Below are 17,304 nucleotides of genomic sequence, written 5' to 3' on the forward strand. Positions count from 1 at the left end.
CACAAAATCTTGATACTGCCTAATTTTGGAATGATGTCACTACTTTGCCAGAGACATTTTTGACACTTGTAATATAACCAAATTTTGAACTGAGGGTACCCATAAACTTCCATTAGCTGTCAATTTACTGTCAGCAAATAAGAAAGGTTGTTGGAATATGTTAAGTTCACAGCCTTTTGCATAATCACACACACACACACACACACACACACACACACACACCCCATCATACTTAATTCCAGGCATATTTTGTACATAACTAAAACCATTCTGTTTTATTGATATTTTGTGGAGTTCACATATTTTTGTACAGCAAACATAACACTGTAGGCCACAAGAAGCTGCAGCACTATTGTTTAATAGCAGCAAGTTATATTTTTATCAGGGTATGTGGACAATAAATAGTCTGTTTCTTTGGATATGAATGTCTAAAATGAATTTCTGCTGCAGCTTCATAATGTGATAGCTATTTTACAGAGCTTATACACAAAAATATATATGCAATCTTTTGTCTATATTTTATACAAATACAACAGTAGTTTGTGAATACATTTTAAAGTACATATACATGATAAGCAACTCAATTTCCCATATCACAGGATAGTAATTTTAAATGAAATACACAAATTCAGTCTGGAATGCATTTTTCTATTTTGACTCAAAATCTGTATCATTAAACATTTTAGCACACAAGTCCAAACATTTCTCACTATCTAAAAATATAAGTTTCAGCAATCCAAGTCAGGTTCAGGTGTCATTCTTTTTATATTTCCCCCCAGTTTGTTAATATTCAAAGGGCTCTTAAAAACAAGTATGTTCTTCACTTCACACCATATCAAAAGCCCCCCATTTCATCTATCATCTTCTAGTTTTGAGAATAGGTTCATTTGGGTACAAATTTACATGTCCAAGTTTCTCCTTTTGCAAGTGCATATGAATACATGGTGGTGTACAAAATTCATTAATGACAAATTAAGTCACAGTATAAAAATATATCATACATCTATAAATCTAGTATAGGCCTTTCTCTATGGATAAAAATACATCAGTCTGAATGAGACAGGGAGGTCTGTAGCACCATGAGAGGAGTTGTATCCCAAGTTATATTAGCAGCATGATCCACTATAATATATTTGCATGAGTGTTTCTGAGAAAATAAACATTCATTCTGGTTCAACTGTACCACTGAAGCTTAGACTGAAAAGTGTTTGCATGCAGTTAGCAATAGTTCTGTGTCAATTTTAGGGTTAAATACTTACAAAAAAAAAACATGGCCTTCCAGCACATGACCACCCCTTTAAGAGTTAGGGGACTATAAACACTCTTTTTTTATTACTGTGACATCACTTTAAATTGTCTTCCTCTATAGTATCAAATAAGTGGCTGTTTTCATTGTAATATGACAGAATGCAGATAGGCAGCTGAACCTACATGGCATACTTCATAGCAAACAATGTATAGACTTTATTACTAAGAGGCACGTTATTTTAAGCTGCTAAACCAGTGTATGAGACAAATAATTAAGAGCTTAAGTCTTCTCTTTATACTAAAAGGCACAGGATCAACCCTACGTTGAATTCCAGCAGCAGCATAGCTATGGTAGGACATATCTTTCCAATACTGCATCTTAAATCTTCTGAAGGTTACAATCCTACACGCACTTACTTGGAAGTAAATTCCATTGAATTCAGTGGGTCTTCCGAGTAAAATACACATAGGATTGAGCTATAAGGCTGTGCTCCTGTGCCTAATTTCACACATGTAATTCCCACTGAAATGTATGGGACTTACTTAGCATTAGTGGGCACATGACTGCAACCTCTAAGATTTCAGAGTATACACTTAACTATTGTTGACTATTCAATTTTTGGACTGGTATGAAATGGCAGTAGAAGACTGCAGTAGAAACATGTAAACCTAGGAATCCACTGTAAAACCCTTTAAAAAGACACACTGGTTTTGTGCAATATAGCAAATTGATACAAAAACATTTTTAAGATGTACCTGTTAAAAGTTACAATGTTTACCATTCTGTACCCAAAGCATTATACCAAAAGGCCCACGTATGTCATCTAATGGCACTTGAAAAATTATAATAAAAGTTTTTTTTAATAATAGAAAGCATAACCTGTAAGAAATTCTCTTTTATAAGATTTAGGTTTTCTTTTTGAAAGTGCTATATCTTGTATTATGTGTAACACAGAAGTTGATCGAGCTTTAGTTAAAAAACAACAACAGAAACAGCCTACAATACATAGAGCTCACTAGGCAAAAATCCTGAAAATATGTACTCTTAACATTCATTATTAGCTTAATAAAGCAATCAGGTCTGGCTCATGTTTTTAGTCAGTATATGGTTTTTGAAAACCTCTACTGCCAAATGAATAAATCACTCTATTCCACAATTCACTACTAATAAACACAAGCAAATTATATATATAATATTTTTTTAAAATCCATAGCAGAAGTTTAGAAGTTGCACAAAGTGTGGTGCATGATCAGCCAGCACACACCACACTCCACTCTTAAGAATTAACCTGGTAACTACAAAATAGGCTTTAACATTGACAGTTTTAAGTTGCCAATAATGACTTTGCCTAAATGATAGTCATAAAGCACTAATGCGTAAATATTGCCTACGCTGTCATTCTGCTTCCATATACTCCCACACCTTACTTCAGTGACAGAAACACAAGGTGTAGCCATCTGCTGAAGTACTAACTGAATGAGGTTCAATATCTTGTCAGAGGTCCCTACTACTATAATTTGAAGTGCACCTGTGTCTCTAATTAAAACTATCTTACAACCTGAGGGAACTGCCGTAACAACATGGAGCCTTCATATGTATTAAGGAGTACTGGAAAAACTAGTTTTTTTTTTTTAAAAAAACACCAAGTTAACCAGCAACTAACACTGAAAACAGATAATATTGTCGTGACATGCTTTGTACATACCATCCCTGTCAAACACCATAAGCAATGTAGTGGTAAGCCTCTATTAGAAAATAAGAGGTTAAAACTAGTTCAACTCACTTCTGAAATGGGTGAACAGCTTTTTCAAATAGTCACCTGCTGGTGTTTTCCCAGTAACACACAAAACTACTGAGTGTGTGAAAAAAATGGGACAGAGGCGGCCAGTCCCTCAGGTACCGATTCTGAAAGGTGTTGAATTCCTTCAACATCTACCAAAACAGCATGGAAGGAGGTATACTTTTCTCATAGGACATGACTCCTTTCAAGAGATAGTATTTCCATCTTTTCTACTACTACTACTAATCATAATCACAATTAAACAATTTTCTATTTGCTTTGTCATTTGGACATAAAGTAAGTTTGTAATATTTCCAATTTTCTTCTGATGTGTTCCTCTCCCCTCCCTTAAAATGATGGTGCTAAAAGGCTGGAAAGCAATATTGAACAAGTCATTCCACTAAAGCTGTATTTAAGCAACCTGTTTCATAGAAACTAAAGGAAGCAATCATGCAGCAGAGCTAACGTCTACTTTGAGAAAGTCTTCTCCCAGCATATTGGAGCAGCTTGCAGAATTTTGAAACTGTATTTTCCTTATTAATACACCCCTTTTTAATGCCTTTGGAACATAAACATTTATAAAAAGTTACCATTCAGTAATAAAATTTAAATACATCAGTATAAAATAGTAAAATCACACTTGCATATTGTTCCTACGATAAAAAAGTAGGAACTAATGATACAAATATTGGGAGCCAAAGCTCCTTAATGGGAGCAACTTTTGTTTCTGTGAAGTATATTAAGGTCAACCACTTAAAACCTTGTATTCATTTACACAAATGATTGGAGATAATTATGCCAAGGAATAGAATGTTACCAAGTTACAGCAAAACTACATTTTGCATTTATATATCACAGTTTTTCCCTCTTTTGGTTATTGGGGTAGGGAATATAAGAGGGCATTTTGAAAAGCAACAGCACTTTGACATACAGCATGAGTAGCCATTTTGTTGTTAGTTTTCCCAAACACCCTTTTATATTAGGTAAAAGTGGCATAAGCAATATGCTTTTACTTCACTCCTAAGAGTCCTGTTATTAATTATTGGCAGTGAGAAAAATCACTAGCCAAATACCCAGGCGTGGTAAGTGTGATTACCATCTGCGTTGTTACTTAGGGTGACATTACACACCATGAAATATAACTCAAGAGATCTGCTCCAATGATAATATGGAAAAATGTATTTGCCAGTTTACATTCATTTTTTGACTGCAAACTAAACATCAAATTGACATCATATAAAAAACTTTCTGTCTCGACTTCACCCCATCTTTCTGATGAGACTGGTAAAAAAGATTATGGAAAAGGTGACGTTAAAATGGATTTTATTTGATGCTTTCTGCTTACTTACTGAAGGAATTAGTCAGCAGAACTGGAAGAAGGCACTTGTTAGCAATTCCTCGTTCCAGTGCAGCTTCCCTGCCCCACAATGGTTGCTGTAAATCTGGTCCAGAGGGTCTGGCACAGATGGTGGGGGGTGCAGGGGAGTTCAGGGAAACTGAAGGGGAGAGTAGGGAAACTGCCACAGATGCTTCCCTCCTCCATTCTGCTGATGGATTTCTTTCATCAGTGAGTGAGCAGAAAGCATTGGATACTTAGGATACTCATTGGATACCCAGTGAGCAGTATTCAACCATGTTTGACTCAGAATAGTCCTATTGAAATTAATAGACCTAACTTAATCATGTTCTATAATTTCAAAGAGTCTACTCTGAGTAAAAACTTAGTTGAATACGATCCAATATTTTTATTTGAAGGTCAGCTCTTACATTTTGTCTCTTTTAAAACTACCCAATCAGGCATACTTTTCTTACCAAATTATAATACTTTGTAATTGCACTTAAGTGAGAGGTTTCTTCCTGTGAAATAACTTCTTGTGAAGTTATTTAAGCGTAAGTGGTAGGTCCTTCAGACCTTTGAAGAAGACTACACATAAAAACTTTCTCATACAAGAGTAACACATTTCCTTATTTATAAATCATGATTTTTAGTTCATGAACAAGGCAAAAATATTCTGAATTTTTCACAGACATCTGTATTAACAGTAATGTTTTGTTCCTAGTCTTGAAAGTATCAAAATAGCCACAATTCCGTTGACAAAGTGAATTATCAGATCTTAATGAAATTTTAAACAAGGGATACATAACTTTTAGTGGGAATGGTTTCCTTTTCCTTTTTTAAGTGTGGGTCTATTGGCAGTGAGAATACAGAGACTTAAAAAAACAACACAGAGTAAACAACTGTGAATGAACACATTCAAAATATTTTAAAAGTTAATTTGAATTTCATACTGGCTTAATGAGATTGGTACTGTACAAAAGTAGATTTACAAATGACATAGTAGGCACTACATTAATAAAAGTAATCTAAGGCATTTCTACAAATAAACCTGTCACAAGGCAATTTTTCACCCTATTGGAAAGCTTGATGAAAACGTGGTAAGGTTGTGGTTGTGTTTAAACTGCTCGTGAAAGCTGCTGATAATGAATGCAAAGACCCAAGACCTATACCATTACCAGGGTCATGTGGATCTTGTGCCTGTGGAGGAAGCTGCGTCATAGATGAATGTGCTTCCTCTTGCGTGTAACTCATTCCAAGATTTCCTACAGAAACAGAAGGATTAAAAGGAGGTCCATTTACAGGTATAAAATTGAATAACTGAGAGAAGTCCAGTGATGGGGTGCTTAGAGGTTCACTAATAGAAACTGAACTTTTCGAAAGGGAAACATCCCCAGATCCATCATCTAGTGGCCCTACTTGAGGATCCAACCCTAATTTAGATGAAGATGCTTGAGAATCTTGGGATGAAGAAGGCATACCACTTTGCAGTTCCATTAAGTAACTTTCAATTTCCCCTTTCAATGGCTGCTCTTTATCAGTCATAGAAACTGTATATGAGGTAGAACTGAGTGGATATTTTAGAGAGAGCTGGTGAGAAGGATGGACAGATTCCATATCTATTGGACAAGGCATTCCTAAAGGTAATGATGTGGCAACCATTTGGTGTGCAGATGTTGAGCTCTGCATGGACTGAATCTGAGTATTGTAGAGATTTAATTGCAAAGTGTTTGTAAATGGCTTTGATGTCAGTTCACTGGAAGATAAAGACATCACTGGAAGTAACTCGTCCTTTATAGGCACAGAAACATTGCAAGGAAATGGGTCTAGTAGATCCATTGGCTCCGTTTTGACCTTCAGAAGTTCTTGGTTGTGACTTTTCTTCATATGCCGTGTTAGGTGATCCTTCCGGCCAAATCTCTGTGCGCAATACTGACAGAGGAAGTCCTTTCTTCCAGTGTGCACTACCATGTGTCTTCGGACATCCTTTCGGGTGTAAAACCGACGATCACAATGTTCACACTGGTGCTTTTTCTCCTTCACTCCACCTGATGATTTGCCTGCATGAGTTTTTAGGTGCTCCAGCAACACCCCTGTGCTTTCAAATGTCTGCAAACATACTTTACAGGTGAGGTCACCACTTGTTGCAGCATGCAAAGCCAGGTGACGCTTAAACCCAAGCTTCGTGTTGTAGTTCTTTCCACATTCTTCACACTTAAAGGCCTCTTTATTGGGATTATGTGTATGTAGGTGATTCTTTAGGTGATCTTTTCGATGAAACATTTTCTCACAATAATTACACTTGTGGGTTTTCTCAGGAGAATGAGTAGCCATATGCCTTGAAACACAGATATATTCTGTAAGTAATTATTTTGATCAAAAAGTACACGTGTTCATTTAATGGCAGCTAAATACTAAACTATTTTTTTCAAACAAATATTTTGCAGAAGACATGTCACTATAGACATTAAATGTCATACTTAAATATACCAAATCACACATTACAAGCAATTTCATTTCAATTGACATTTTAGTTTGATGTTTAAGTTATTTTAATAATATATTTCATTATATACGAATATTTCAATTATGCCCATAGCAAAAATGCTCAATTCATACACTTCTTTGCAACATGTTTATACAACTGAAAAAAGCTTTAAACTCCTCTTTGAAAACACACACAAAGACTGAAAGATATTAGCTTGTAAAACTATGCACTATAGTTTATACTTCTACAATCTGATGTCTAAATTAACTAACATTTCCTCCCTGCAAATCAGCTGAAGTGTACACAGATATATACGTTTACAAAGCTTAAAATGGCCAACAAATGATAATATAATCTGAAAAATAAATAGAGTTTAATACCTTAGTAATTTGTACTTAGAAACAAAGGCCTTGGTGCAGTCTTGTTGTGTGCACTTGTAGGGCCTCTCTCCTGTGTGAGAGTATGAGTGAACCTTTAATTTCTCAACACTGTTAAAGGCCTTGTCACACAGTTGGCAAGGAAAGTTTTTTCTTGGTTTGGATTCACCACGCTTACGTTTCCCTGAAGGGACTTTCTGGGTATCTCTTACTTCTGACAAATCACCAGGAATGACAGTGGCCATCGCAGCCTAAACCAGGCCTTCTTGTTGGACACTTGGGAATTGCCCAACTCCACTAAATGATTTAGCTTTAGATGGCTTCTCAAGTTTCATGTGGTCGTTAAAGAAAGCAAAAGGGGACTGGAAAAAAAAAAGAAACAACTATTTGTAACTACACTTAATTTTGAAGTTTACTTGCTATGTGATGTTTTTGAATAAAGCTTATATAAAATTAGGTTCAGCTGGTCTAATGTAATATATGTAGGCTCATTTAAGCTATTTATCACAGCTCATAATTCACTGCTCAGGATGGACAGAACCACATATGTGCTGAAACTACATCTTGCCATTCTTTTGAGGTTCTTGAGGCAATGTAGTAGTACTGCAAGAATTTATCTAAGCCTTAAATAAAAGTAACTGTTCCTATATTTCTGTAGAAAACAGTTTCTTATCTTGTATCAAATCAAAGTGATATTGCTAAGTGAGTGCCATCTACTGAAGAAAAAAAAGCACAATTCAAAAGGAATCTAGTCTGAAGCAGCACTGTAAACTGGACTAAAAATAATGGTGCATGATACAGCACTCTCATGACTATACTACTACAGAACTTTGGGGGAAATGCAAGTATGAATAGCCTTACATAAAAAATTTTATTGCCTGCAGAATACAAAATGCCAAGGAAAAGTCCCTGTGAACAGATAACTATAATGTCTAATCTAACTCAGTGTCTTCTGACCTTATAGTTATTTATGCACAGAGACTTCAAAATACGATGATGATGATAATAAATGTATTCAATCATGCAAATCCTCAAATTGCATTCCATGCAATTGTACCATGCAATTGTTCATCATGTGTAGAAGACCCTAATATTAGCTACATAAGGATCTGACTGACAGCCAAGCTGTGGTGATTTAGTGCTCAGGAATTATATGGGCACAAGTATGTCAACATCTACAAGAGTTATCTAATCCTTGCTTTTAGTAACCATGAGCACTCTGCAATCCTCTATTCCTAACAGTACTGTTTTTCAAATATTAAAACTAAGCTGAGATCATAGATAGCAAGGCCAAAGAAGCTATTAAGGAAACAGATTGGAGGCTAGATATGCAACTGACAGATACTAAAGGTTTATGAGGAAAGACAAGCATAAGCATAGAAGGTACCGTAATAAGATTTACTCAGTGGTGTAGTTTGCATGTCATGGTAAAGCAAACTATGGCTTACTGAAACCAAGTGAGCTCCTGGAGAGAAGCTCACACCTGCTTTGCTCCTCCCCAGGCCTTTTAGAGGTATGGAGTGGCATCCCAACCCAAGATCATGATGTCTCCTCAACCACGATCTGTAACCAAAGGACAAATCCCAGGTTCAGAAGACACACTAAGCTGAACCTTGACTCAGCTGTTGCACCACTCTGTGCTAAAAGGTTGGGGGAGGAGCCAGGCTCTCTTCTGGAGCCAACATGTTCATGCAGTTGCAATAAGCCACAGCTTGGGTTACAGTGATATGCAAACTAGGCCAGTTCCTCCTAACTGAACGATTGTCTGTAAAATCTTTGGTGCTTTCAAACAAACCATGTATTCTAATGAACACCTAGTTACCACCCAAATATTTAATCTGTATATAAACTTTTGAAAAACCTGATATTGTTTTAAAAACATCTATCAGTGGATAAAAAAATAAACCTACTACTTGGGGGACTGGGAATGGCAAAATGTATAGATTAGCCTAGCATGTTTTTTATTGTTTTATTGATTTCTGCACTTCACATTGTAAAAAGAAAATGATTTTGCTATTCATAATTTGTGCCAATTTCTTTCTAAACGAACTAGATAAATGATATAAGAAAAAAAATACCTCCCTTTGGGAAAAGTGGTAATAATTATCTCCAGGATGTTTTATCCACATGCTAAAACCTGGTAGTAGCAGATTCATCTGGTTATTTGGGGAGCAACCCTCTACAGACAGTAAATTCTAGATTTTTAGGCTTGGCTACCACTACATTTTAACATAAGGAAGTTCGCAGACAGCAAGTTTCCTGTCCCTTCCACCCCCTTCCCTTCATGAAAAGCCTTTCTGGAAGTCATGGAAGTGGTGGTGTTCATCTGAATGCCCCTATTGTACAGCAGCCTTATCATGGCTGTATAGTCAGGACCAGAATGCAAATTTGTGTGCTCCTGTCCTCCTGAGTGAGCATCCCTAGCCTCCGAAATTTAGGTCTTGCTAAGATTGATTTTATGCCTGCATCAGCAATTTCATTAACCACACTTAGCATCAACCATAGTTTATAACCATAGTTAAGACCATTTTTTATAAAGTGGCTATTGAATATGTTGGTGCAGTTGCAATACCAATAGTTAGCCCAAAACTGATAGAGGGAGCCAGACCCACCTGAGAAGGCTCAAACCTCAGGGTTCAAGTTCTCGGGAAACTGCTGATCTCTCATGTACTCATGGTTAGGCCACTGGGAAAGCCCAAAATAGTTCTAAGAGCTTTTTAACAGCAGAGAGGAAAGGGCAACTATGAAACTCACAACTGACACACTATCTGGGGGTGGGGTGGGGGACTACATTTTTTGATAAAATGGTACATTTTAATGCATCTTCCACAACAAATTGAATAACATACCCCTATTTGTTGTGCCAGATACAGATACTCTGAGGACGTCCTAAGTGAAAAAGAACTGAAGCTGTTCCAGTGACCAATTGTTGTGTCCCTTAATTAGCAACAAAAGCAAACAAGTGCAAGTCAAACTACAAATGAAAAATAAAGCACATTTAATTATTTGCCTGCCATCTTTCTAACCTTTCCTTATTGGTACCAATAATGTTTAATTAAGAAAATATGATTAAGTAGGAACTGGGAAGCAGTTCCCAAAATTCAGTTGTGGGTCCCTATAAAAGTATTAAGTGAATGAACTGCAAAACCTAAGTGAGCACAAAAAAATAATAAACTACAAGAAGCGTTTATGGAAATACTTAATGAATTCGGAAAGAAAGCATAACATCTCATGGTGATTACTGTTTCATCATAATTCCGTAGCCTTATGGCATCTTCAAGCCCTATAAAAGAAGCTACATCTATAGTGAACTGCAATTTTATCTACCCACATAGGTTTAGTGGTAAGATTTTCAAGGATTTGTCTCAATACAGTAATGACATTGAACGAATTGTAAGGCCTTAGAAGTACCTTGGAAAAGAACTAGAACTACTGCCTTTTGCTGTCAGGAAGTTGTGAGTAGGCTCAACCATATATGTTTGTGCATGTGTGTGTAATTGCTATACTTAAAAAAAAATTGGGTGAGACTATCTCAAGACCCTACATATAGCACTATCACCTGCACCGTGGACCACAGGTAGTGGTGTGTCCAGCTGTACAGCAGGAGGGGTATGACTGAAAGAGGAAAACCAGTACGAGAAATGCTGAGCCCTTGCCCCAGCAACAGGTTTTTGTTCTTATTTTTGGCGACCAAAACCAGTCCCCCTAGCCACGTTTCATTTTGGTCTATGAGTTCAGCTACATGTAATGGATTGTGGGGCTCAAAAGCTAGGGACAATGAGTTCAGCAATCCTCTTTCACCATCTCTCTTTCACTTTAAATATACTGTGCTTTAGAGTTGCACTGCAGACCCATGTTTGAATGCTCAAGTCTACTGCTACTACATCTAGCTAAGGCCTCAAGAACATTTAATTTAAGGAGTTGAAACTATGTGCTGAATAAGAAAGATCTTTATTGCTCTGGAATCTAACCACTGAATTCATTACGATGATGCAAATGCTAATAAATTAAGTGCAGCTATGTCCTCATATAAAAACAGTTTCAGCAGGCAGGATCCAAAGAGGCGTGTGCATGCATGTAAAGCACTTCCAAGAGTACCGGGGTGGGGAAGTTGATCTTCCCTTACAACTGCACCACCTTGTGCTCACTGAATTCTCTCCAGAGTGTGCCCTAACCGTTAGAAGCAGCTGGGAGGAGAGAGAGGGAAAGGAGAGGGATGCACGCAAGGAGCTTCAGTAGAAAGGGAGGATCAGTAAAGCCCTAGTGCACACGTAGAACATTGCATATGGTCCTCTGGAGCCCAGCCATTTAAATTTGGTTATGCTAGTCCTGGAATAAATTTCTGATTAAACCACTCACTGGCTTATTATTTCTAGCTATCTAGATAAGCTAATTCAATTGTGGATGTACAGGCTGAGCAATGCAGCCAGGATTTTAACATTAATGTTCAAATATTACACTTCTCAAAGACCAGCTGAAAAATTTTTGAGTCACAATGCCTATTTTCAGCTTCAGTATATTATTACTTATTCATATTTGTTCTTTCACAACTATAGGATGGATGATACAGTTATTAGAAACCATTTAAAATCTACGTTAAAAAACAATACTTTTATATATTTTGTACCATTTTAAAAGGTGTTCATACTCAAAACAGATTTATGGTAGCCTCTGTTCAGTGCACACCTGGTGATGGATAACGAAGAAAAACCTTCAGATTTTGGTCTTAACCAGTTCCACTGACATGTCTAGGAGCAAACCAGAATCCAGTGCTTCCCATTTTTGCTGATCTGAAAAACAAAGAAGAAGGGGCTAGACATTAGTGAAGAGGTTGACTTCAGAAAACTAGATATCAATGGGAAAGAAAAATAGCCTGTGCTCATACTTTTTATGTTATCTAACAATAATTAACAGTAATCATGACCCAGATTTTCTGCATGCAAAGAACAACATATCTTGTCTCTAGACAGGACTAGAAGACAGCAAGTCAGAAGAGGAGATAAGCTAGAAAGCTAATATAGTCTTCTCCCACCCTTGGTGCTAAAACAACAGTGTTGCCCAACAGTACACTCCTCTTTCTGGCTGGATGCAATCTTCTAGTCTTCAGCAGACTAACAGCACCAGGAGCAGTTCTGCACATAGGATCCAAGTAACTGAATGTGCCCAGAGGTAGAATGTTCTGTGAGACACTGCCATTACATGAGAACCAAGAGAGATGATAAGTCAGATGAAATCAATCTTCACTACTCTTCTTGTTTGCGTCCTCATTCCCTGTTCTGCTCCTTCCCCTTGATTCACTCACTTGTTTCCAGTCCTTTGCACATGGAATCAACATACTTTACAATGGTCAATGCATACCAGCTTACCATTACTTTTTAATTTAATGCACGTAACTGATAATGGTGAATTACAAAAGGTAAGTAATTCCATAAGCAACGGCAATACCATAAGCCAAATGACTCCAAAGATGAGAGTACAAGTGTTTGAGTTCCACTTTGAGGTGTGGGTGCATGCATGCATATGATTTGAATGAAGAAGTATCAGTTAGAAGAATAGTTAAGCACTCTTCCCCCATCCTGTCTCTTCACCAATCATACATGTCCCTGAAGTGGGGCTTCCAGTTATGAAAAGGGATGATGGGCAGCCATTACACGCACTTATACATAACTTGCTCCATCGTCTGCAAGTATGAATTGCAATATGGATCAAATTCAAATTCTTTTTTTAAAAAACAAGGATCCACCTTATTTCTTTAATTTTAAGTACTGTTAAACTGTTTTAATACTGTGTTTTAATTGTTGTAACCTGCCCTGGGACTTTGGGTGAAGGGCTGCTAATAAACTGTAGCAATAATAATATAAACGAAACAATTTCTCAATCCATTTACATTAGAGAGAACAAATTGACAAGACAAACAATGTTACTTTTGATGTGTTGGACAAAGATTAGCTTTAAAATGAAAAGATTACTGTATTAGTTTCAAAGGCCTATTCACATATAACACTAAGCCATGGGTTATATAGGCAAAGTGTGATTTGTTCAGCCATCCGAAGCATGCCCAGCAGACTAACTACGGTTAGACTAACAAAGCCATGGTTTGTTGTTGGCATATGAATCATGATTTGTTTTTAACTATGGTTTGTCATTATGTCTAAATCCTGCAGCCTCACCTAACCATGGTTTGTTTGACAACCCCACCTCAGACTCTCACCAAAAATGGTCATCCCACCATAGATACAATCATAAAATATAAAACTATAACATGCAATCTAAACAGTTTTAATAGGAAGCAACAAAAAACAATGTCTGGGAAATGTTAGAAGTACTAAAAGAAATAACTTATTTATTTCCACTGGGGATGGGCTAGGAAATTTTAGAATACAATCAAGAAAACAAATCAAAAATATAGTTACTGTTGAATTCACTAGTTGTTTACTTATACAAAAGAGATACTGTTCAACATTTATGCATTGATATTGTGTATGATTGACTCAAGAATAAGTTATGCACAATATTAGAGAGTATTCTCTCTTCCCACAACTTAAAATAGAATGAAAACAGCACTTATCAAAGCGAACACTTCCATTCAGACAGATGTTCCTATTCTAGTTGGTTTCATATCAAAATTGTTTAATTAGGGTGAACACATGAAGACCAAAATGTAATACTTATTCCAGTACATTTTTATTAATTATTTACAAAAAAGTTTCACACATCAAATACAATTTATATGTTCAAGTTAGCAATGTATTAATGTTAATACATTGCACATATTTAGTGTACTTAATAATAATGATGGTAATAATAATAATTTTAATATTTATACCCTGCCCATCTGGTTGGGTTTCCCCACAATGCATCAAAGCCAACATTGAGATAATGGCGTAAGGTCAACACACACGTGTCTGTGATAAAAGTCTTGATTTTTTTTAGATTTTTGCAGGTGTAGTACTACTATGTGGCACCAGCACGCCCTGCAAAAAGCAATCTCACTGAAGCTACTATTCAGGAGACATCCCAGTCCTCTGGACAGGCTTTTCAGAGAATCATAGAATTATAGAGTTAGAAGGGACTGTGAAGGTCATTTAGTCCAACTCCTTGCAATGCAGGAATCTTTTGACCAATGTGGTGTTCAAACCCACAACCCTGAGATTAAGAGTCTCCTGTTCTACCAACTAGCTACAGTAAGGAACTACAGTGAGAAGAGGAAAAAGAAAAACTCTGTTTTGTGAGGTTCCTCCCACATTTGGTTATCAAGATAAAAACACAGTGCCCTTCTCTCTCTCTCAAAATGATAACATTGTAAAATGAAGTGTATAATATCAAGTTGTGATTTTATATCTAAATAATCATTTCCCTCACCCCAATGACACTTGCACTTTGTTTGGATATAACTTTTAAACTACAGGGGAATCCCCACTTTACACGAGGGTTCTGTTCCGGGACGCACACAAGTGGGGATTCACCCATTCTGCCCTGCCCTTTTTTATCACCATTTTTGGCACGTGTGTCAGCAGGAGCACACATGCTGATTGTGCGCAAGTTGGGAGACATCTGTATATTACTGAAGTTGCTTCTTAATCATATATTTCAGTTTAAATTTTTTTGGACATATTTATTAAGGCATATTTCTGCAGGGTTTTTTCGTTTTGCTTTTAACAGACTGGATCAAATGCCAGTAAGTTTATAGAACCAGAAAGTTTTCCTGTTCAAAATATTACAAAACAACCCACAACACTGGGCATATAAGAGTATTAACAGACTTGTTAGATCAGATGAAGTCTAGTGCAGCTTTGTTTTCAATGGTGACTAGCCAGATGCTTCTGTTCACAATCAAGACATGAATATGATTCTATTTCCCACCTGCAAGTGTCCCTAGCATCCAGTATGGAGAGTTATACTGTCTCTGAACATGTGGGTTTAGATATTATGGCTGATAAGAGGTACCTTCAATTCGCAGAGCTGTGGTAGAATACTAAAAAAGATCCATGTAAAGGTGTGGTTAGGGGTAGTTTGACAGGACTGGTAGGGTTTATAGCATTCCCACTTCTGGGAGGCATCAGCCATCCCTGCTTGTAAACGTGGGAATGCACCTATAATTATAAATGTGAATAAAAGTCAATATACAACCTAACTAAGAGCTCGTCCACTTGTTCTGTGTCTAAAAAAAATGGGGCTGGTCTGAGTGTTATTCTGCTGGTCCCGAGCGTTCTAGGCATGGGTCTGAATGGCTGTGTGTTTGCCCCCCAGCTTTCACCTGGAAAACACACTCTTGACTGCTGAACCGGAAAAACAACAATCCACAGAAAACCCAATTGCAATTTGGTCTGATTCAGTGGTAAACTGGGGGTTTCTCTGGGGGAAAGCAGCGGGACAAATGGAGGTGTGGATGGGACCCTAAAAGGAATCATGATATGACGTGTCATGCTTGGACGAAGGAGACCAGAATCCTAAATCAGTTCTGTAGTCCATTTAAAGAATGAAATATTGTGCCCATTTTTCGGTCAAACACACCTGACCAGATTTTTGTAAGCATAAAAGGAATCATCCTGAGGAATACCGGAGTACATATGTAATAAAAGTTTGTTAAAGCAAAAACATTAAAAATAAAAAAAACCGTCACCCACCTTTCAAGCCAGACATGTAAATAACCACTTGCCTAGATATGTAGCAGCTCACAGGCAAGTGGGAACTCAGAACTCTTGATTTGCAGTACATCCACATCTCGTGTCTAGCCCTTTAAAAATAAAATAAAATTCCATCGCAGAGGGCTGAGGAAACTTTACACTTTCCAGGTATCAGAACCCAAAAATGCCTTTTACCAGTTCTGTCTGGTTCACCAGCTACAGCTTTTCTTGCACAGTGATAACTTAATAATAATAATTTATTACTTATACCCCTCCCATCTGGCTGGGTTTCCCCAGCTGCTCTGGGCAGCTTCCAACAAAATATTAAAAATACAATAAAACATCAGACATTAAAACTTCCCTAAAGAGGGTTGCCTTCAGATGTCTTCTAAAAGTCAGATAGTTGTTTATTTCCTTGACATCTAGTGGGAGGGCGTTCCACAGGGCGAGTGCTACTACCAAGAAGGCCCTCTGCCTGGTTCCCTATAACTTCGCAGTGAGGGAACACCCAGAAGGCCCTCGGTGCTCGACCTTAGTGTCCGGGCTGAACGATGGGGGTGGAGATGCTCCTTCAGGTATACTGGGCTGAGGCCATTCAGGGCTTTAAAAGTCAGCACCAACACTTTGAATTGTGATCAGAAATGTACTGGGAGCCAATTTAGGTCTTTCAGGACCGGTGTTATGTGGTCTCGGCAGCCACTGCCGTTATATGTATTGGTAACCTAAAGGCTGGATTACTGTAATGCATTCTATACGGGGCTGCCCTTAGGGCTGCTTTGGAAGCTCCTGATTTGGAAGCCCATACAGATAGGGGTGCATGGCCGACACCGTGACACCACCGTTAAAACATTTTCACTAGCTGCCCATTTACTACTACGTCATGTTCATTGATTCGCAAAGCCCTGGACAACTTGAGAGATCCAGGGTACCTTATATTTCAGCTCAATCACTGAGTTCATCTGCAAGAGCATTGTTAGTCATCTCCCAAAGTTGGTAAAGCTCACCTGACAGCAATAAGAAATTGCACTGACACAGTTCTAGAATGCTCTGCCAATAAAGATTCAGCAGACAGCTTCTATTTTATTTTAATTTTTACATTTCCACTGAAAAGCCCCCTGCTTTCTTTTGCAAATAGCACTGCCACTTTATCTTTTTTGTACCTAATGGAGACCTGGTAATTGACCACAAAAATGCAACAACATGTACGCTAAAGCTCACAACTTACACACTTAACTTTCCATACTTGGAAAAAAATTTTTGCCAAGCTTTCCATACTTGGCAAAAAAATTAAAGAATAAATACCAAGGGGGGGATATCCAGAAAAGACTCTGGCAATGCCACCTGTCATTGAATGTGATGTGTTCTGACTATACGGGCAGTGACCATTTTAGGCATGTCCAATATGTGTGTGACTGCGCATGTACACATCACACCAAACTCAAAGTGA

At 37.4% G+C, this 17,304-nt stretch overlaps 1 protein-coding gene across 25 annotated transcripts in view; it reads right to left on the reverse strand.

The window, feature by feature from the left end:
• Positions 1-247: 247 nt before the first annotated feature.
• The window catches only part of PLAG1 (PLAG1 zinc finger), a 34,754-nt gene continuing 17,697 nt past the window's right edge, over positions 248-17,304 (reverse strand). For 12 of the 25 annotated variants that reach the window (XM_083623007.1, XM_083623029.1, XM_083623008.1 and 9 more), the window contains 4 exons: positions 15,858-15,967; positions 11,917-12,020; positions 7,234-7,592; positions 248-6,703 (listed from right to left, as the gene is read on the reverse strand). In XM_083623007.1, the coding sequence (XP_083479133.1) occupies positions 5,440-6,703; positions 7,234-7,475 (1,506 nt within the window). In that variant the 5' untranslated portion in view covers positions 7,476-7,592; positions 11,917-12,020; positions 15,858-15,967 and the 3' untranslated portion in view covers positions 248-5,439. Of the gene's footprint in view, positions 6,704-7,233; positions 7,593-8,713; positions 8,794-11,857; positions 12,021-15,857; positions 15,968-17,304 lie in introns of all 25 variants that reach the window. The other 13 variants (XM_083623011.1, XM_083623014.1, XM_083623013.1 and 10 more) reach the window with 8 other exon arrangements.

This window comes from Podarcis filfolensis, assembly GCF_964270895.1.
Source record: "Podarcis filfolensis genome assembly, chromosome: 7".
Classification (NCBI taxonomy): Eukaryota; Metazoa; Chordata; class Lepidosauria; order Squamata; family Lacertidae; genus Podarcis; species Podarcis filfolensis.